This window comes from Danio aesculapii, chromosome 8, assembly GCF_903798145.1.
Source record: "Danio aesculapii chromosome 8, fDanAes4.1, whole genome shotgun sequence".
Lineage (NCBI taxonomy): Eukaryota > Metazoa > Chordata > Actinopteri > Cypriniformes > Danionidae > Danio > Danio aesculapii.
Genome location: NC_079442.1, coordinates 41,902,797 through 41,924,836, shown reverse-complemented (window position 1 = coordinate 41,924,836; position 22,040 = coordinate 41,902,797). Strand labels below are relative to the sequence as shown.

The following is a 22,040-nucleotide window of genomic DNA, read 5'->3' as shown; positions in this document are numbered from 1 at the left end:
AACTTGGTTGGTGAAAAAGGTGCACAACCAACAGGAACCAACCAACAGTATCTGAGGTTTTCACTAAAATTAAAGTACAAGCGTGTGAAGGTGAAAGATTAAAGTAGTGTACTGACGCTGTGACATGTTACCAGATAGATTTAAAACTCAGAAGAGTTGTTAGATAGAGGCGAGATTAATTCAATTTCACCTTTAACAACTATAGTGAGACTCGATCCAGCAGTACATCTTTGATAAACTGTCCGACGTGCACTGCTCTCTGGGGTTTTGTGCTCAAAGTACCTGCTGACTGCCTGGATCTCAGATGTGCGCATACACTGCAGCTCATGCCAGAGTGTGTGCGTGTGTTTGGTCATCTGATGTGCGTTTTCAGCGGTATAGTGTGGACTGAGATCTGTTCAGAAAGCTAGATGAAACGCCAGTGTGGATGTGGATCCTTTTTGTTCTTAAATGCCATTTTAAAACTAAGATGTATTAGTGTAAATGGGGCCTAAGTGTGTATTTTTCGTGAGCGAGTTGCTGCTGTGATAGGGGCTGAGCGGAGGATTGCAATGCTGGCTCAGCATCGTGATGTCTATCGGCCAACCCTATTTTGCATACAATGACTTTATCTTGCTGCGGTTTATGGCCATTTCACTTTACTTCAGGACGCATTAATGTTGTTCTGTAGGTCTATTGGAGACATTCATAAATATTCCTTGCAAATCTAATACATTTTGGAGACATACTCGTTACATAAACGCACCAAATCGCACTTCAGCAGCGTTTATATGAGAGAGCACAAGACAATCTGCACTTGAGCAGTGTATATTTGAGCGCGTACAAGAAGTTTTGTGCATGAACAGAGGACATCGGCACGCAAATAAAGAGATACGCTGTTTTATTATTTTAAAGTGCTAAAATGCTTTGTTAAACTGTAGAGTTGAATTTTCAGCATCAAAAGTTGACAGAGCAGACTCCCAACGTCCCATAATGCAATTCTCAACCGTAAATAAACGGAAAACACTTGTGAATCACAAAATTAAAAATACAGAAACTATTAGTTAACAGATGTTTTACAGTATGTGATTGCTCAACCTCAAATGTGCATTCTGTTGTTCGTTTCAGTGAAGAACAGAAGCTGAATTTTAAATTAATCTTCATTAAGCTGTTTTCCATACTGTGACCATTTATAAAAGTTGCCAGTCTGAACTGTACTTCATATTTAATGTCATTTATTTTTATTTATTTTTATCTTTATTTCATGTTTTATTCCTAATTTATCAAACTTTTTTTTTTTTTTTTTTATCTAACAATGTTGTCATTCTGCACTTTCATGCTACTGTGATGCATTTGATTATGACAACCAACTCATTTGCATCGAAGTCCAGATTAAAAATAGGCATGGCAACGCCTGGAGTGATGTCATTGATTTGAAAACGCCATTGATTCTTTCATTTTGTGTGTCGCTGAACTTGAGTTCAGTTTAAGAGATGCTACATAGTGAAATATTTAGTTTGAACTGAAATCTGTTTCAGCCCTTTTTAATAACTTTTCTCTCTACTGAATGTAGTGCACAAATTACAACACTATGGTGTTAATAGCCTAATATACGAATAATAGGGATGCTCCAAAGACAAAAATGTCTGAAAAAATTACGCCTCTTGACTTGATTGCTGTAAATAAAATTGGGCTGTCAATCAAATGTAGTGGCTTGCATTGTTTTAGTCCTTCAAATGTAAATTACTGAGTATTTGTAAAGTCTTATACAAAATTATATAATTTAATACAATTATAAGTAATTATTGCAAAGCATTTTCAGGTTAGATTTTTGACCAAGTGCATTCATTTCAAAAATGAAATTTTTATTTCAGCACATCCCAATTAATTTACTTAACCCTTGTGTGCTCTTAGGGATGTTTTCATCCACTCTTGGGAAATTTTGAGTCTTAATTTGGCCACAACTGTCTCTGTGTTTCAGCAATTGGAATTATTTTTGGTGTCAAATCTTATTTTGTCACATATTTACCTACATTTTACCTCTTCCCAACTGGGAAAACTGCTAACAATCACGAATGCATGATTGTATGCTGTCATAACTTTGCAATCATAAAATGTCATTATAATGGAAGTCAATGGAGTAAAAACTGCCACGAACATAACAAAAGTGTGGTAAATTTGAACAGTAAACAAGGGTTAATTTAGAGTAGTATTTATATGCTGAAAAGATGCATTGTGATGCCTTACGAATCATTTTACCCTTTTGAATCAAAAAAATGAGTTGAATTAACAGTTTAGATGCCGTTTTATTGTTTTTAGTGTTTCATTGTTGAGTAATAAAGCATGTGCTGTTCAAATTCTAACCTAATCCATTAGAAGGCTTTCAATTCTGGCCAGTTGCCTTTAATCTCCCACGAGGCCACTTGGCTTTGGTTTTCTGCTCCAATCATACCTTTTAATTAGGAGTCTGTTTGCGGATTTATACTTAAACATTATTTCCTCTGATAATAGACGAGCACATTCTGAATTCAAACATTTAGGCTTGTCGTTTTGAAACACACAGCAGATGTTTTTGGGCTGTTCTGTCTCCACATACACCACACTACCGTGTCTGTCTTATCACAGCTGGTTTATTGCGAAAGCTTTATGCCAGGCACAGGGGGACTCGGTTTACATTCTTCCTGCACAGGCTGTAGCGGTCAGACACAACAGCGGTTCCACCTGTCTCTCACATTCACTTTAGATCATTCAACTAATGTAGTCGCTAGTATGTGTTAATAATCTGTTTTGACACCCAAATTGCCATCTTACTTTAAAGTCTAACCGGGGTGTGTGGCAATTATGTCAGTTGTTTCTCAAAGGGCAAGAGCTGTAATTTGCTTTTGTATGAAGATATACTGTAATAATGGATCTTTTGTTTCGCTTGTATAGATCTGACTAGGGCTGATTTTATTTATTTATTTTTTCCAAAAAAAATGCATGTAGCTGAAGGTTATTAACCTTTATAAACTTATTATAATTTATTATAGCATATATGGCTCCTCTATTATGGGAAAAATTATAATCACGATTATTTTGTAATATTTCATAATTATAAAAATAATTGTAATCACGATTATTCAAAACGATATACATTTGAAGTGAAAATTATTCACCCTCCTGTGAGGGTAAAACTCCAGAAACGTAACCTACATTATGGCGTGTTTGTGCTCATTATTATTATTATTATTATTATTATTATTACAAATTTAAGTTGATTGAACATAAAATAATTAAGTTATCGAAAAAAAAAACCCTCAAGAGTTGTGTCGTTTCAGCTCATTTTAAGTAAGTAGTTTAAACAAACAGCAAACGTAATTTTTTGAGTGTACACTGTAAACGATGCTGCGTTCCACACAGTCGATTTGTGTTTTGACCATAGACTGTAAAAGATATGGATGTAGTATACGTGATGTCACCCATAGGTTTCTAAAGAACGCAAAAGTAGCTACAAATAGGCGTGGCCAACTGTCGCCATTTTATTCACGATTCATCGCACCAACTGGGAATACCAAACAAGGGCAAAGAGGCAGAGCATGAGTGAAACTACAGATGCCTGCTAGCATTTTGCGACTCGTTTGTATTCTGACCACATGTGCTTGGTTGTACACCATATCAATAAAGTGTTTAGACTTTTAAAAACACTGTTGTCATACATTGAGCCACTAAAACTTGTTCTTATGACGTTTTTCTACAGGAGGAAAACGTGAATTACTTCTAAATGCTTAGAATATAGTTTGTGTTAGTAAACGCTGTTTATGAAATCCAGGCATAAAACTATATGACAACGTTTCAGATGACTGTTCTAGAGCCTACAGCTAATCAATCTGTCAGATTCTGGAGTGCATTACAGGTCTAAAGAAAATTATAAATGATCTTAAATAAAACAAATACATTTATAGAGATGTTAGCCAAGTATGTAATTTCACTCACCTGGGAAATGGAGACCACGTGAATGATTTGTGAGCACAATAAAGTGCACACAGCATGCCATATCATCTGATAATTCTAGGAAATAATCCCAAAAAGCAATTGACTGTGAAAAGCCGCATAAAAATACGATGTGTATGGAATTAGCTGAGGTGAAGTGGCGACAACCAGCGAGACCTAGCTGCCGCTCAAGTGGCCACGCCCTTAATTATGCAGACTTACTATAACTTAATATAAAACGAAACGGATGAGTTATAAAGAAATTCACTCCCCTCACAGTTGTTACTGTATGTAGGGTAATATCAGCTATATGAACCATAATTGTTCTTTGTTTCAGGCTGTAAACACCTTTTTTTCTGCTGTAAAGTTGGCCATTTTAACAGTGGGGTCAATAAAAATTTGCAATAGAAATTTATGGAGCCAGGACTAGCGGAATATCATTGAGTTGCAGTTTCAGTTACTTCCGTATTTGCTTCACGAGGGAGAATGGGAGGTTGCCACTTGGTTTGGACAACATGAAGAATTTAAGTGAACTTTTTACAAATTTAAGTTGTTTGTACATAAAAAAATTCCTCCCCCAAAAACGTAAGAATTATGTAGTTTCAGCTTATTTTAAATAAGTAGTTTAAACAAAAAGCAAACATCAGAGTCGCAGGATAATTCATCTTACAGTAATTACATGGAACAATTTAGACCTCTGCACTGGATATTTTGGGCCTTTGCCCCTCTCACCATGGTGCACATCCTGTACACATGCACATCTATCAGTAGTTCAGTTTATACAAGCTCTGCCATCATTTGATCTCAGTAGGACACACGATGGGATGTCAAGATCTGTTCTCATGTGCTGTGATTTCCTGTCTTCTAATCAAAACGTACTTTAAAAGAAAAAAAAAAGATTGTTTTCTTTCAAAACGACTTGTTAAACCAAATCTTCTGACTTTCCCGAAGTTGTTATTTCCTCCCTGGCCACAAGGAATAAGATTGGGCTTATCTAAGAATGTACAGGATGAGGACAGTTTACAGTTTGCTTCCTCTGGTGCATTGCTTTCCTTTTTTGAACCGCACCACACCCTAAAGATTGCCGACCCTGTGCACAGAGAAAACTCATTATATCCCTACGGCTCTCCAGACATCGGCCTAATCGCCAGTTGATGACAGAGATATCTGGGAAGTGCATCTCTGTCCACTTCTATCATGTTTGACATGACTCATATGTTGTGCGTTTTGTGATTCCAGGTCATGCTGTCATTAAGTGTTCAAACCTTGCGGTTGAAAGTTTTTCCGCCTCCCTTAAGGGATTCATCAGTTTGTGGTGTCATTGTAATTTATTGTTAGATTGAATTAATAAAGTGTTGATTTGTTGCGGATGTGCTTCAGCTTGTTTTCAGGTTTCTGCAATCACTTGGTAATAAAACGATGCTTTATTTTAGCCGCAGGGCAAATTTGTTGTTTTGGAGCGCCTGTTTTGATTTCCCCTGAGAATACATTTCATTAGTGAATGCTTGCTGAGATAACTTTGCAGAGGGGGGCGACAGCATGTAATTGTTTTTAAAAAACTAATCAGTATAAGAGTTAATATATAGTCTTTTTATTCATTCAGTTACATTTTGTCATTGTTTCCAGTTCCTAAAAAAGGTCTTGAATCTAGCATGGAACTGTCTAAATGTGAGCCATAGATCCTATTGTGAAAGATGTCATTCTTTTAAAAAGTTTTGTGTCTGCAAAATGTATATCTCAATATTTCTGGTGAACATGGGGTGCACAATATTGGCTATAAGTAGGCCCACATGTGCAGAATTCTGCAGATTTCCACAGATTTTTAACCCATTATTGATTCCTTTTATTTACTTGAATAAATTTGTGTACATTTTATATTTAGATTAGATTAGATTCAACTTTATTGTCATTACACATGTACAAGGAAACGAAATGCAGTTTAGGTCTAACCAGCAGTGCAATAGCAGCAAGTGCAGGATGCAGGTATAAGTTATAAAGTGCAGTTATAGAAAAACTATGGTGATATTTACAGATGTATGTACTATGAACAATATATACAGGTTGTATTAGCTATGAACGGATTTACAATAAATGAATATATGTACAGGATACTATTAATATCAGAAGTGTGCAGATAGATAAACATAATTACAAATGTCCATGTGCAGTGGGTATGTCCAGTTCAAATAAGTGAATCAGTGCAATGAATATGTGCAAACTTTAAATGTGCAATTGTTAAATAGTGCAGTGATTGTGAGGAGTATAAGTTAGAGGTTAGAGTATAAGTTAGAGGAGTGTGGGGGGTGTATATTTATTTGGTTTTTAAATTAATTTCAGTAATATTATTGACTAATGTGAAGATATTTATATGATTGATTTACAATATAGTTTGTAAAGTAATATTTTCTGTCTTTTAGTACATATATTATATGAGAGACTTGCTTTGTTTACCAAATAAAGTGGATCTAGATGGATTTGCATTGTTAACATGAAATAAAAGTTTAAAAAGGGATTATTTTTTACTTGTACTTTTTTTACTTTTATTTTTTTAAATATATAATTTTTTTAGTTATGATACTTCTACAATCATTCCACATAAATCCACAGATTTTTAACTAAATTCTGAGCAGAAATAGCAAAAAATATCTGCATATTCTGTTTGGTTCTATCTATGAGTTATATCTTCATGTTTTTGCAGATACTATATTTTAAGTACTGAAAAATCTAAACTAATTCAGCTGTGTGTGTTTTTTGTGGGTTTGGTAAAGCCAACGCCATTGTGAGCATTTATACCTCTGCATTCTGTCTGTGCTGCACTAGCAATGACACTTAAAAAACTGGTAGGCAGTAGGGTTTTATGTTGCCCTGTGTCGAATTTCTTTCCCAGTGTTTTGAGTTTACACCAGAAATGTGCACTCAACACAGGAGTATATATGTCCACTGAAATGTTTTTTTCTTTTGCGGTGCAGAACTGGCAGTGCTATTCTAAAAATGGTCAGCTGCAAGTGCTTTTTCGAATTTCAGTGTTTTAAAAAGGTGTAAAATACATGCTCTGTCTTTGGTATAGTATCCATTACTAACACAACTCGACCCCGATTCAAACACCTTCTCCCGCCCCGGTCTCCTGGATTTTCAGTGACAAATGTTGGCATGTATGGCCCCGCCCGTTCAAGACTCAGAGAGAGCAGTGATAAACACTATTGGCTGTTTTTTTAAAAGGGGAGGAGCTACTCTGTCCCACCCTCTCCTTATGTCCAACAGAAAAAAGAACGTTTTCATTTCTGCTGCACTAAAATGCTTCAGTGGGCACCCACCCTATTTCCTTTCATGGCTAAATGAATCAGACACTAAAACTACCAATAGGTGGTGGCAAATCCCTGTCTTAATGAGTGATTCACTTAACCTGGTACTCAAATGAGTTGTTCAAAACAGCTGATTTATCTGAATCAGCAATTCCAGCGTTATGGATTTGACATTTGCATATTACCATTAACAGTATATTCAAACATCTACACGAACGCGTCCACCGCTATAATTGATTAGTTGATCCCCGTGGTTGTTTGAAGTCAGTGTCTGTGTCACTGTGTTTGCTGAACAGCACCAGAGCCGCGCTGACCGTTTTTTGTTCAGTCTTTTCTGTTGAGCGCATGACCAATCATAAGCATTTAAGAACTCGCTCAACAATGCTCAAAAAGCAAGCGGGATAATACTTAGATTGGTTTATTTGCTATAAATGCTCATGTTGTTCTGTGCATGTACTTGAGTTTTGTTTCATACATTTTAAAAGAGTGTTTTCTTTGAGCAGCTAAAATTAAAGGTACAGTTCATATATTTGACTGCTTCTATTAAAGGACAAAATTGTATTACAAATGATATTTAAATATAATTCTACATTTTAATACAAGAATTATTGTGTTACTAAGAAAAATATCAAATTGCTTAGGGAAAGCCTCGTCAGTGCACCATGATGCACCGAGATATCGAATTGAACCAAATCGTTGGCATGATGATCGTAACCGAACCGTTAGATCAGTGTAGGTTCACACCCCTAGTTATACAGTAGTCAACATTTGAAGTGGATCAAACCATTTAATCAAAAATAAATTATTCAACAACACCCATTCTTATCTTAATGAATGTTTTTTGATCCACTTCAAATGTTGACTACTGTAGATGTGACCAAAAAAGTATGTGAGTTTACAAATTCTGTGAATTAAACTGCATACACAACCCAAACAAAATAATAATAGTCAAAAAGATGTGTTGACTCTCTGTAGAACAAGAATTATTTATTTTATTTTATTTGACATTTTTGCATTTATGAGGAAATAACATTGTTGTAGATGTGACGTCTCTCCGTTACAAATGTGACAGAAGTGAAATTGGCACTTGTGTGACTTGTGTAAAATTGTTTGAAAACGCTGACAGAGATATTCATTCATTGATTCTCCATACAGAAATGGAAACTGACCCTGCTGGGACTCGAACCAGTGACCTTCTTGCTGTGAGGCGACAGTGCTAACCACTGAGTCTCCGTGTCACCCTGATATTTTTGAGTATTTTTACAGTACTGTAAAATACAAGTTACAAAACAACTTAGAGTTTCACTATTTTGGTGAAAACTGTATTTTTCATGTCATGGTTTGGCATTTACATGGAATTGCTCATTTTCAGCATGACATGTGTACATAAACTGTGTAAATCAGATTTTCAATTTTTTTTAAATGCCTCTGATTACAGTGAAATTAACAACCAATTTAAGAACTATGAACTAAAACTAAACTGAATTTCTTTAAATACTCTCATCATGGCTGACTGAAATCATTGTATTAGATCTAGAATTAGATCTACAATTAAATAACAAACAAAAATATTTTCACCCTCAATTAAACCTGTTAAATCTGGCCTTTATCTTCGATAAAAACACACACTAATGCTTTAGGAATTACAAACATTTGCACAAATCCAATTATTGAGCAATTAGAGTGTGTCAGAGATGTGAGCTCAGACAGACAGCGGGAGAGGGGAGGACCGGAGCGAGCCGCTGGAGGACGTGGGATGATGGACGAATAAAAGACTTGTTTACACTAGTGCACTGAGACACTGGCAGTGAAAGCCAAGCATTGTTCCTCCATAAACGCTCTCTGAAACAATGAAGCTCTCTTGCTGGAGAGACCCTCAGCGGATGAGAGCGAGTCTGACCGCTGGAAATCTAGTAAGACTGCTTGTATGCGATGGGAATAATATAAAGATCACCCAAGATCTGCATGTTCGTGGAAGAAATCCTTTAGTTGGGTTTTCCCTGGTGTGTGTTGAGCTTTGTGTGTAAAGGGTGTAACTTTAAACATTGGGTATAGTTTGTAATCTAATGCTACAAGACCAAAAGTTGTTGTTATTGCTTTTCAGACACTAAAATTAAGGAAATGGCATAGTTAATAGCATATAAAAGATTACAATTGTTAAGTCATTTTAAATCTGTTAATGCTGGGCAATATGACTATGTAAGCAAATAAACCGATAAATAAATAAATATCAGATGGATTAAATTATAAATATTTATATTTTTAAGGCGTTTCATTTTATGCTTTATCATTTATTTCGTTGTGCCACAAAATGGATGACCACAGCCACCATTGGGATGCAGGCAGAAAGGTGAATAACAGCATTTATAGATTAGTTTAGATTAGATTTAACTTTATTGTCATTACACATGTACAAGTAACGTAACAAAATGCAGTTTAGGTCTAACCGGAAGTGCAATATCTACAAATGCAGGATATGGGTATAAGTTATAAGTGCAATTAAAGAAAACTATGGGTAATATTTACAGATGGATGGACTATGGACACAATAAAGAAGTCATATTAACTAGAATCAGAGATTCACAAATAGATTAATACACTGTACAGGTTGCTATTAATAATCAGGGATATGCAAAAAGATCTGAACATAATATACAGGTTGTTATTTGCTATAAACAGGAATTACAAATAGATATGTAATTATTAGGGGTGTTAAAATTAATAGTTTCTTTGGTGCACTGCGATGCAGACTGAGGACAATTCGGTATCGGTTCAGTAATAATCATAACCGGTTATTATGTAGCTTGCTATGGCGAGGGAGGCGAGCGCAAGTATTTACAATGCTCCAACTACTTAAAAACGCAGAAACTGTGCACAATTTCGCTGCGTGTGTATTTGCTGGACAGTCTTTCACTGACACTTACAGCAGAAGCCCCTATTTCACTGCAATTGAGAGAATTGAACTCAATTTCGTTCTCTCTCTCACTGTGGCCCATTTGACTTGCTGGCATGACTTTTCCTCTCCTCTGGGCTGTTACCGCGATACTTCTGGATACAGACATGAGCGCGCGTCTGCAGAGTTTCTCCACCGTGTGTATCGTGGATCAGCTGTTAAGCGTGTGACCAATCAAAGGGATGTAAGACAACTTGGTAGACAAGGCTCAGAAAGCGAGCGGGATATTTATATTTGTTTATATTATTTGGCATAAATGCTTGTGTTGTTTAAAGTTACAGTGTATATATCTGACTGTATTAAAGGACAAAAATGTATTACAAATAGTATATAAATATATTTATACATTTTAATACAAGAATTGCTGCTGTGAAGAAAATATAAAACTGTGTATGGAAAGCATCGTCAATGCACTGTGATGCACCGAGATATCGAATTGAACCGAATCGATGGCATGATAATCATAACCGAACCGTGAGACCAGTGTAGGTTCACACCTCTAGTAATTATGTCATACATTTACAAATGTATATGTGCAGTGGATATGTACATCTACAACTGGGTATGTACAATGTTGTGCAATGATTATGTGTTGTATTAAGAATATAAGCATGGAGAGAGAGTTACAAGTTACAATGTTTACATTTAGCATTTTATTTAGCAGTATCTGTATGTTGGGTCTGTAGTCATTTGTTTTTGTTTTTTTAATTTATTTAATATTTATTTTATATTTCTATGTTCTTAATCAAGCAATTGCTTTGAAGTTCTAAATAAAGTGAGAACAATAATGACATACAAGTACATTTTGGAGTATATACTGTACTTCAAACCTAAATATGAAATAGTCTGTGCCATTGGGGAAAATATCTAATTGCGTTTTTTCTGACAGATATTGCGATTGCTATTTGATTTGCGATTTAATTGTGTAGTCAAGCTTCAGTTCAATATTCTGTAAGCTGTGGCAACAATTTTTTTGACAACTATTAAAAATGACATGTGCTTGTTTGATTTCAGTGACTTTGAAATCAAAATATTCCCATATTGCTGATGTCCTGTTTTTCTTCTATATTATTTCATCTATTAATGTTTCTGAGGCAGCATACGCCATTATCCCACTCGTAAGCGATTGCCTGTTTTTTATTTTTATTTTGGCGTTCCGCATAGATCAGTTGCACAATTCTGATTAGGCAGAATGAAAGTGTGTTCACTCAATTGGCTAGTAAGGCTATCAGACACATACGGCAGTTATGCATGTGCTCTAAGTGGGGAAAATTACATAATACATATTTCATATCACAGCCTCTTGCGATTTAGCTAATTGCAATGTTTCAAATTTTGATTGCGATTCAATTTCATTTAATCGCACAGCCCTAGTCCTTCCCATGTAGTCAATAAAAATGTATATGTGTGTGTGTGTATATATATATGTATATGTATATGTGTGTGTGTATATATATGTATATATGTGTGTGTGTATGTATGTGTGTGTATATATATATATATATATATATATATATATATATATATATATATATATATATATATATATATATATATACACACATTCATGCATACATACATACATACATACAATTTCAAAGCAATATCTGATTTTCAATAGTTTATTTTCAGTCATTGTGATTAATTATTACTTTTTTCAGTTTCAAGTTATTTCAGTGACTACATTTGTTTTACGTTCTTTAATGGAAAGGTATCAGCAATTATGTCCACATCTGTACTGTATGAGCTCAAATGTATAATTTTCTTTTAATTATACATTAGGGCACATTAGCTGTGTGAAATAACCCCCACTCTTACCATATAAAGACCACAAGCTTTGAAATGTCAATATGAATTAGGGCTGCATGATATTGGAAATATCTGACATTGCAATATTTTGTTTTGCTGTGATATGTATTGCGACATGAATATAATTTCACCAGCCTGTTTGGAATAATTTCATTATTTTAGATGCACTAACATGAATAAGTCTTTTTCTATGCAGTGCATATGCATATAATATAGTAAATTACAAGCATATATCAATACGACAGAGCAAAAATAACAGTTAAATAAACAGTGCTTTATGGTTTTCTGGTGAGTCTAACAGTATTTAAATATAGAAATTGAACAATCAAGTGTAAATAGCATTGTCCTCATCATTGTATAAAAATGTAACCGTAATATTTAATCTCTAATAAATAATTAATCCTGCGACGTGATTATTGCGGATACACACATTGTAATATCGATGTCCAAGTGATGTATTGTTCCACCCTAATATGAATTCATTGTCTTTAAAAATGACACTAGCACTCTCTATCCCATCCTCTCCCCCATTGGCCTGTGGCTTCTAGCCTTTCAACATGTTTTGGTTTTTGAGGTGTCTTTTATTTAGTGACTGCTCTCGAATTCCCAGCGGAGCGCTACTCAATCACTCACAAACATCTTGGTGTCCCTCATGGAAAGCCCAGGCAGGCGGGTTTGTGTCGTCTGCTGTGAGTAAAGAGAGTCTCCTGTGTTCCTCATATTACTGTTCATCTCGTCAACAGGAAGCTTTGATCTGATTGGCTGAAGCTGTGCAGTGTGGGCGGGTCCCTCTGCCCTTATATGTCCTTGAGGGCAGATCTGTTTTGGTTTTTTTTTTTTGGTTATGCAAAGCATTGTGGGAAGAATACAGGTGGGAAGAATACACCTTCTTTTCCCTCCTCGTTTATTTGTTTTGTTTTAATGCGATTACTCAGCAAAAGAGAGGAATGTGGATATTCCATGAGCCCGGATCTGTTCAAACGCTCGACTTAAGAAATGCTGCGCAATGATGGCTGTTAGGTTTCTGCATCAGGTAAACTCTGCAGGAGCTGTATTGGGTATTGGTGTACACCTGATACCTGCTGGAAAACCAGACACCGGCTGACCATAGAGCAGGCTCGAATTGTGCTTTATGAACAGTGTTTGGAAATAAAATGCTTTTTTTCTACTGTAGCTGGACTTTTGACCTGAGGCTGGTCTTTCTGAGGTGCATAATGGTGCCTGAGGGAATGGAGTGTGACTGCAATTACTGAATCAAGTCAAGCAAAACTAGATTATGCAAATACTTTAATACTTTTTCCCTTTGATGACACATTGATTTTGGCTTGTTTTACATCGTAGAAGGTTTGTTTGGCATTTCATTGCTTGCTTTGCTTTGAGGTGGTTGTTTAAGAAGACTGCGCTATTCTGTTTACCAATCTCAAGAGAACCATAAACAGTAAATATTTTGATGAACACAGTTTCTTTTTTCAGCACAGCCTGTTTCTGTTTCTTTTTCTATTTCTTGGTTGTTTGGAAAATAATTTTTTTCAGGCGTCAGTGATTATGTTGACACGTCTAAATAATCGGGAAAACAATCGCGGATCAAATGCCAGTGGATTGTTTCAAAAACAAAATACCATGTACAAAAAAAAGTGTTACGTTTATGTTTTGACTTCACTTGTACACAGTCATAAATGGCTGTGCTACAGTCTGATTATGCTGATGAGTGTACGTGAGTAATGTAGTTGTAACCAAACAGGACAGACACGAAAACATCCCAAGAACTAAATTCAGCTTTCAGGTGTTTGCTTATTGACAAAGAAGAGTCGGACGTGGACATGTTTGTGGAATGTAGGGTCAGGTCAAATGGGAAGTGGATAAAATTAGTCTGCGCTATGCACATGCCTGAGAGTTTGTCTGTTTGAATAGATGTTTGGGTGTGCATTAAGCGTGGCTTCCTAATGACCTGTTGTTTTGGGGATGAGCAAGCTTTGCACATCCTCTTTTCACTAATCATTCTTAGACGCCATTGTTTTACCATCATTGTTTACTGTGCAAGCTTGACCTCTTTCTCAGAGCTATTTTATAAAAGGCTTGGTGAGAGATGCCTCAATGTGAAATTCACAATAATATGGTCACGTGACCCCTCAATCTCATGGCGAGATCATGGGAAGCATGCCGCTGTCCTGGATTAGACGCCTCCTCATTCCAGGGATGTAAAATCAGTGTGGCAGAATAACCGGCGCCTCACTCCGCACTTGTCCAGACATTTTTTTTTTTTGTGTGTGTGAAAATTTTAGCTTGTAGCATCAGATTGCACAGCAGGAATGCCCTGTAAGGAATGTAAGACTTGAGAGGTTGGAAAGCATGGTAGAAGATAACACGCTGACCTTCAGATCTCCTTACAGCGTGTTCTTTAGTGTCAGAATGGTTGTGATGTTTGTGGGTTTTGGATATTTGGCATGCAGGGTCGCTCTGATTGTGCCATCGGCAGCCTTCGCCGTAACCCTGACATGACCTAAAAATACCAGCACTCCTCCAGCTTTATTCCTCCTGTCTGTCTCTGCTTCTATGAAGATCATCAGTCGCTCACTGAGCCATGTTGTTTAAGGATGCATGGATGTTCTTGAGCAAGCATGCTAAGTTTAAAGTTGCATGCAAAGGGTTGAATTCTTGTAAAGGGAACAGCTAAGTGCTAATGTTCTTATCCCAACGTTTCTAAGGCCTTAAAGGGTCACGAAATACCAAAAAACATTTTTTGAGATGTTGACAGTCATAAATGTGTCCTACGCTGCTAAAAACACAATCAGGGCACATATATTTCACAAAAAGGTCAAAATAGTTTTGTTTGCGTTATTTCGAGCAAATTCGTTTTTTTCGGTTTGAAAATAAATGTTGAAGCTACATCACGATGATTAGATCCTTGTGTAAATTCCAACTTGGAGACTGGATGTCTGTACTGGCGGGTACAAAGTAAAATCTTTGAGTTGTCATCATTAATTCTAGAGATTGACTTGGTTCAAACCAATCAGCGTGCTGTATGAGGTGCAACTTCATTAATATGCATGATTGCTTCGCTTTTAACTCTTACAATTTTCAGACTGCAGAGAGACGCCACGTTGTGTTGCCAACCGTAATTAAAACAAGTGGAAGAAGAAGAATTGTTTGGAGACATGGGTTGTCAGTGTTGCGTTTATAAATGTGCCGCAACGGAGGTTTTGTTTTCAATTCCCCGCTATGAGAGCGCAGCTGGACTCACTTGTGGATTACAGTGGTCTGCTAACATGCGACAAAAATATGTTTGCAAGGAACTTTTTTTTTTACCTGAGAACTTTTCACATTTGGAAATGGTGATTTGTAAAGTGTGTGATCAATGTTCTTTGTTTGTTTATTCAGAGGCAAAGTTAGTATCATCATCTGTACTATTTCAGTTTTTAAAGACATACCAAAATGATTTAGTTACTAAGTTTACAGTATGCTAATATCACTACAATATTATGCACTGAAAGATCCGCTGTAAATGCTGCTCTATGAATGTAAACACCTAAATCAAACTATTACCCTCTCCTGAATGAAAGTGAAAGTGCCAAACTGCAGTTAAAGTCGACAAATTAAGAATGAAACACCCAAAATTACATGAAACTCCAGAGGAAATGTGAATAGCTTGGTGACACAATGACGTTGATCATATTATGTGCTATAACATGTAAACGGCATCATGAAGGGAACATTTAAAAAGCAACTCATGTAAAAACCCTAATCATATTATTGTTTTATTCACATTATGGCAAGTAATTCAATGACTGATGTCCATGTAAATTTAGTCACTGCATCTCCACTGCGTCTGTGTTTGTGTTGCCACTGTGAAAATCAGCGCGTGCATGTACTGAAACTCCCCTTTTCATGCAAACCCTTCCCTCTTTCACCACTCAAAGCTGGACTCAACCCTCTTTCCTGATTTTTTTCAAACTAGAGGTGTGAAAACACCCTGCTGGGACAGGGAGGGTTTCATGGCCCTTAAGGTTCTTAATCCAAGGTTTTAAATACTTCAAACTAAGTAATTTTTCATTCTTCGTTTGAGGGCAAAAAGAAGTTTGAAAAGGCTGAGAGGCGTTATACTGCTTCTGAACCTTCTGCAGTAGGTAGGGTTTGAAATGTGTCGTGGTGCCTGAGTGTACTGCTTAACACAACAACAACTGAGAGAGAAGAACAGTTTCATAAACATCAGGCTAACAGCCTTCTCTGCAAGAAGCACCGCTGCAGCATGTCACATAGCTTTGTATTTGCCAAGGAAAGACACCGAATGCAACATTGCCTGTTTTTCAATATGCGTTCTTCAGCAATCTTGCATTCTTGTGTAATGTCATTATTAACTGCCAAAGTTCAGGTCCAAAGCTCAAAATCGAGGATGTATCGATGCCAACTTGAGCACAAAACTCACTTGATAAGTCCCAGAAGTCATTGCGGCTGAATAAAGGAGGTGGGGAGCGCAGCATTTATACCTGTTTATTATTAAAATTCAGAGATATACCTTATTTATCTCAGGAATTTTTCTAAATGAGACTGTGAAAGTGCGGTGATACAGTGGCTCAGTGGTTGGCACTGTCACCTCACTGCAGGAAGGTCGCTGGTTCAAGTCCAGGCTGGATCAGTTGGCATTTCTGTGTGGAGTTTACATGTTCTCTCCATGTTGGCGTGGGTTTTTTAATGGCTTTAATTCTTTTTTTTTTTTTTTGATTTAGTTTGCTATTTGGGTAAATTAGCAAAATAAAAATATATTAATGGCTTATCAACTAGCCATCAACTGGCTTTTTTTGTAGTAAAAAATATAAAAATAAAAAATACATTTTTAATTAGGGGTGTCAAAATTAATAGTTTTTTCGATGCACCGCGATGCAGACGTGGACTATTCGGTATCGGTATAGATCATAACCGGTTATTACGTGCTTATGTCGTTTATCTCATTTGCTATGTCGTGGTAGAATACTATGGCGAGTAATTAAAACGGAGAAACTCACTGCTTGTGTGTTTGCTGGACAGTCATTCACTGACATTAAAGTTACAGCAGAAGCCCCTATTTCACGGTGATGGAGAAAATGAAAGTAAACTCTCGCTGTGGACCTTTGACCTACTGTTGTGACGTTTCCTCTCCTCTCGGCTGTTATATCGATACTTGCCGATCCGATACAGACACAAGCGTGTCTGCAGAGCGGTGTTTTACCACCACATCTATCATGGATCAGCTGTGATAGCCACTGCTGTTTATCAGCGTCACTCATCGGTGAACAGTGCCAGAGCGTTAGAGCCAACCGCAGTCTTTTCTGTTGAGCGTGTGACCAATCATAGGCGTTTAACAACTCGTCGACAACACACAAAAAGGGATAATATTTACTATAAATGCTCATGTTGTTCTGTGCATGTCCTTGATTTTATTTGATCTATTCAAAAAGAGTGTTTTCTTTGATGCTTGTATTAAAAGTAGAGGTGAGACTCTTATCGCGCGATAAAAAAAAATATCGCCGTTAATCTATTCTCAAAGTTGGGTTTGGAGCTGGGTCTATTCTACGCAAGCTATGATGACTTTCACCTTGATGTTTTAGTGCGGATGTATACCTGACCGGTGAGCCATCTGACAAAAAAAGTTCCCTTCTGAATCAAATCAGCAGGATGCCTGACTTTAACTGCAGTTCGGCAGTTCCACTTTCACTCATGAACATTTCATTCATGCCCTCCTGACAAACTAGGGTATTAGTGGGATTAAGGTCATCAAAAATTGCTGTTTGGAGCTTATGCAGGCCTACAGTTCAAAATTCATGTTTAACTGAATAAACAGTTAGTAAACACAAGTACATCTTATTGAACATTATTTATTTTGATCACCAATTATCATAGTACAACAGTTTCTCAAGCAGTTTGTGATGCGTTTTGGAAACAGGAGACCCTGGTCTATAACCACCTGTCTCCAACACCTGTTCTCAAAGACTTATTATTTGGGTAGCACACAAATTCTGAATGTCTTCGGCAGAATTCAAATGAGCCATTTTAATCTAGATTAATTGCAAGATTAATCTAGATTAATCTAGATTTAAAAAAATTAGTCTGTGCCTACCTATAATTAAAAGACTAGATTGTATTACAAATACATATAAAATAGGGCTGCTCGATTTTGGGAAAAATCATAATCATGATTATTTTGGTCATAATTGTAATCACGATTATTCAAAATGATTATCAGCTGAAGTCAAAATTATTAGCGCTCCTGAGAATTGAGCGCTCCAAATGATGTTTAACAGAGCAAGGATTTTTAACAGTATTTCCTATTATATTTTTTCTTCTGGAGAATGGCTTATTTGTTTTATTTTGGCTAGAATAAAAGCAGGTTTAAATATTTTGAAACCTATTTTAAGATCAATATTATTAGCCACTTTAAGCAAAATATATGTTTGATTGTCTGCAGAAGAAACTACTGTTATACAATGACTTGCCTAATTACCCTAATTAAGCCTTTGAATCACTTTAATCTGACTGCTTGTATTTTGAAAAATATCTAGTAAAATATTATTTACTGTCATCATGGCAAAGATAAAAGATATCAGTTATTAGAAATGAATTAATAAAACTATTATGTTTTGAAATGTGCTGAAAAAACATCTTTCCATTAAACAGAAATTGGGGGGGAAAGGGTTGCTAATATTCAGGAGAGCTAATAATTCTGACTTCACCTGCATATATAGTTATTTTCCGCCCCGCAAAGGAAAGACAAATAAATACAATAGAATAAAAATATGAAACAAACTGTTCTTTAAGCATCTTCACTGTAAGAAAAAAAACTTAAGCTACAAAAGTCCTTCAGTCAAGAGCAGTAAGGGGTTTTCTCCTTTTATTATTTGATTAATAATCATAAAAACAGTCTGCAGCAGGAATATTGCGCTGTCACTTTAATGGTTTCTCTTTCACGTGTCTTTTGATCCTCAACTCGTTTGTTTATTACACAAATGAGGGTTAATATCAATAATCACTAAACACCGCGTTTTGACGCCTATTTGACCATTAAAGCGCTCGCATTAAGATGACTTTTAGATGTGTGCACTCTGCTCGTCACTGTGTGCGAATGAGGCCGAATGCTGACCGCACACACACACACACACACACACACAGAAGCATACGGTCTGGTTCGTGCTTTTAAACGCAACAAATCTCGATTAATGGTTTTATAATCGTTAGGAGCCAAAATCAAAATCGAAATCGGATTTTTCGATTAATTGCATAGCCCTAATATAAAATATATTTAAAAATTTTACATTTTAATACAGGAATTCTTTTGCTGTGAAGTAAAATTTTAAATTGTGGATGGAAAGCATCGTGATATCAAATTGAACAGAATCGATGGCATGATAATCATAACCGAACTGTGAGACCACTGTAGGTTCACACCTCTATTTTTAATACAAGTTTTACTGTGTGTTTAGTTACCGGATTACCGTATTTTCAGTTTTCTTGTCATCAATACTTGCTTAATTAGATTGAGAAACACCATAATGTAGAGACTTTTTATTCATCTATTTTTTTTAATTCAAATTTCTCCATCCTCTTCCATCCATCAACTGTGGCTCTACACTTGCACAGCCTCTATTCATATTGGACATATTGTATAAATACATTGGCAGCTGCAAAGGACAAACAGTTCAGTTGTGAATGTCACTGTGATGATCAATGTAATATTGACTTCAAACTCTGTTCCAAACAGAGATGGACACACTGTTATGATGTACAGAAAATGACACACATTGCCCTCAAATTGACCGTCAGCCTTTACAGTGTAATGCATCAGACACTTTTACACTTTTGAGTATCTCTTTTGGCCCTTCACATTCATATCAGCTCCATCCTCCATGCAGAACACAGCGTGAGGAGAGCAACCCCAGATAACAGATAGGCGTTCGGCCCAGTTTCCAGTCTCCACTGTAACACTTTTGCTTTAGCCTGGATGCAGATGAGCTACATGAGGACATGACTGATAAACAGCCTGCATGGCCACATTTACATTTTGCTGGAGATCACTGATTTCCACAATGCAGAAAACGTGTACTGAATTTTTGGCATCAGAAAAGCAGAATTAAATATGCAACATGGAATGTCCTGGAAATCGGCAAATGTTTAAGGAATGAATTGAAAGTTCTGCTTTACACTTTTCACTGTATGAGGAAGTTAACAGATCAACTTTATTTCCATGAGATTTTCTCAATTTATTCGATTTAAATGATCATATACACAGAAGCTATAGACAAAATAAGTATGTTACTGGAGGAGTGTACTTGTCAAAGTAATAATAGTAATAATATTTAAGTTTTAATTTGTTTACTGCTTTGTTTGTTTTGCACATCAAAACTGCTTGATATACTTCGAATATTGCGACAGAATTTCTGCTGCACTGTAGAATGTAATGTTAATTTGACAATATTTTAAAATATTAATACATTTATTTTTTTCTATAAATTTCATCTATTTTAGCTAGTGTACAGTAAAATTTGCCTCTGAGAAATATTAATTATATTATTATTATTATTATTATTATTATTATTATTATTATTATTATTATTATTAATAATAGTAATAATAATACGATTTTATTATTATTATTATTATTATTATTATTATTATTATTATTGAAAATTAGTGAAAAAAAATGCTATATTTTCACGGGTTTCTAATAGAAAACATTTTCAATATTATATATAGTGAATTTGAAGAACTTGTGGCAGAAAAATGATCATGGAATGTACCTCCAAAACAGTTGTAGTAGTGAAAATAATGTCATTTTTATTAAAATAATTTTAATTAAAATAATATTTTACTATAGACTCTTCATAGCACCCAAAAAAAGTTATTCTTAAATGTAAAAAAATACAAAAATTGCACAAGCCTAGTATTTTATGATGATTTTAATACTAATACTAATATTTAATAATAATAATAATAATAATAATAATAATAAATTAATATTATTGTAATTATTATTATTATTATTATTATTATTTAAATTAGTGAAAGAAACAAGAATAGCTACATTTTCACAGGTTGCATATTAAAAATGTATATAATAGCATGAATTTAAAGAAATTGTGGCAGAAAATTTTGTTTTATCGTAGAATGTACCTCCAAAATAGTTGTGGTAGTAATAATGTATCATTATTATCATAAGAATTTTAATTCAAAGAATGTTTTATAAAGACCCTTCATATCACCCTAAAAAAAATTCTTATATTTAAAAAATACATTATTTGCCCAAGCCTAATATTTAATGATGATTTTAGGCATGAATTGTTTACCTGTTTTATTTAACCATTAAAATGTAATTCAGACAAAATAATAATATTTAATAATAAGAAGAATAAATATTGTAATTATTATTAAAATTATTGAAATGCCGAAATTTAAAAATTTAAATTTAAAATGCCGAATTTGCACAAGCGTAATATTTGATTTTAGACATGAATTGTCTACTTGTATTTTATTTGACCATAAAAAATGTAATTCAGACAAAATACTGATATTTCACAATAATAAGAGCTCAAATTATCGTAATTATTTTTATTTAAATTATTGAAAAACAAGAATAGCTACATTTTTTACGGGTTGCATATTAAAAATGTATATAATAGCGTGAATTTGAAGAAATTGTGGCAGAGAAATTATTGTTGTATCATAGAATGTACCTCCAAAATAGTTGTAGTAATAATAATGTATCATTATTATCATATGAATTTTAATTCAAAGAATATTTTACTAAAGACTCTTCATATCACCATAAAAAAAGTTTTTCTTAAATAAAAAATACAGAGATTGCACAAGCCTATTATTTAATGATGATTTTGCACATTAATTATTTACTTACATTTTTACGGTTAAAATATAATTCAGGCAAAATAATAATATTAATAAAGTAACAAAAAAAAATTTGGAACAAAAAATGGAATTTGGGAATCAGTAGAATAAAACATATTAAATATATATTAAAATATATTTTTCCTCTTAAATAAATAAGC

General features: G+C 34.9%; 1 protein-coding gene across 3 annotated transcripts in view; it reads left to right on the top strand.

Annotated features, from left to right (window-relative positions):
* The window catches only part of LOC130233791 (tight junction protein ZO-2-like), a 191,258-nt gene that overhangs the window by 53,998 nt on the left and 115,220 nt on the right, over positions 1-22,040 (top strand). Inside the window, exon 1 of one of the 3 annotated variants that reach the window (XM_056464003.1) lies at positions 12,935-13,045. The exons of the other annotated variants lie outside the window; for them this stretch is intronic. Coding sequence (XP_056319978.1) covers positions 13,019-13,045 — 27 coding nt within the window. The 5' untranslated portion in view covers positions 12,935-13,018. Of the gene's footprint in view, positions 1-12,934; positions 13,046-22,040 lie in introns of those variants that run through there. 3 annotated transcript variants of the gene reach the window in all.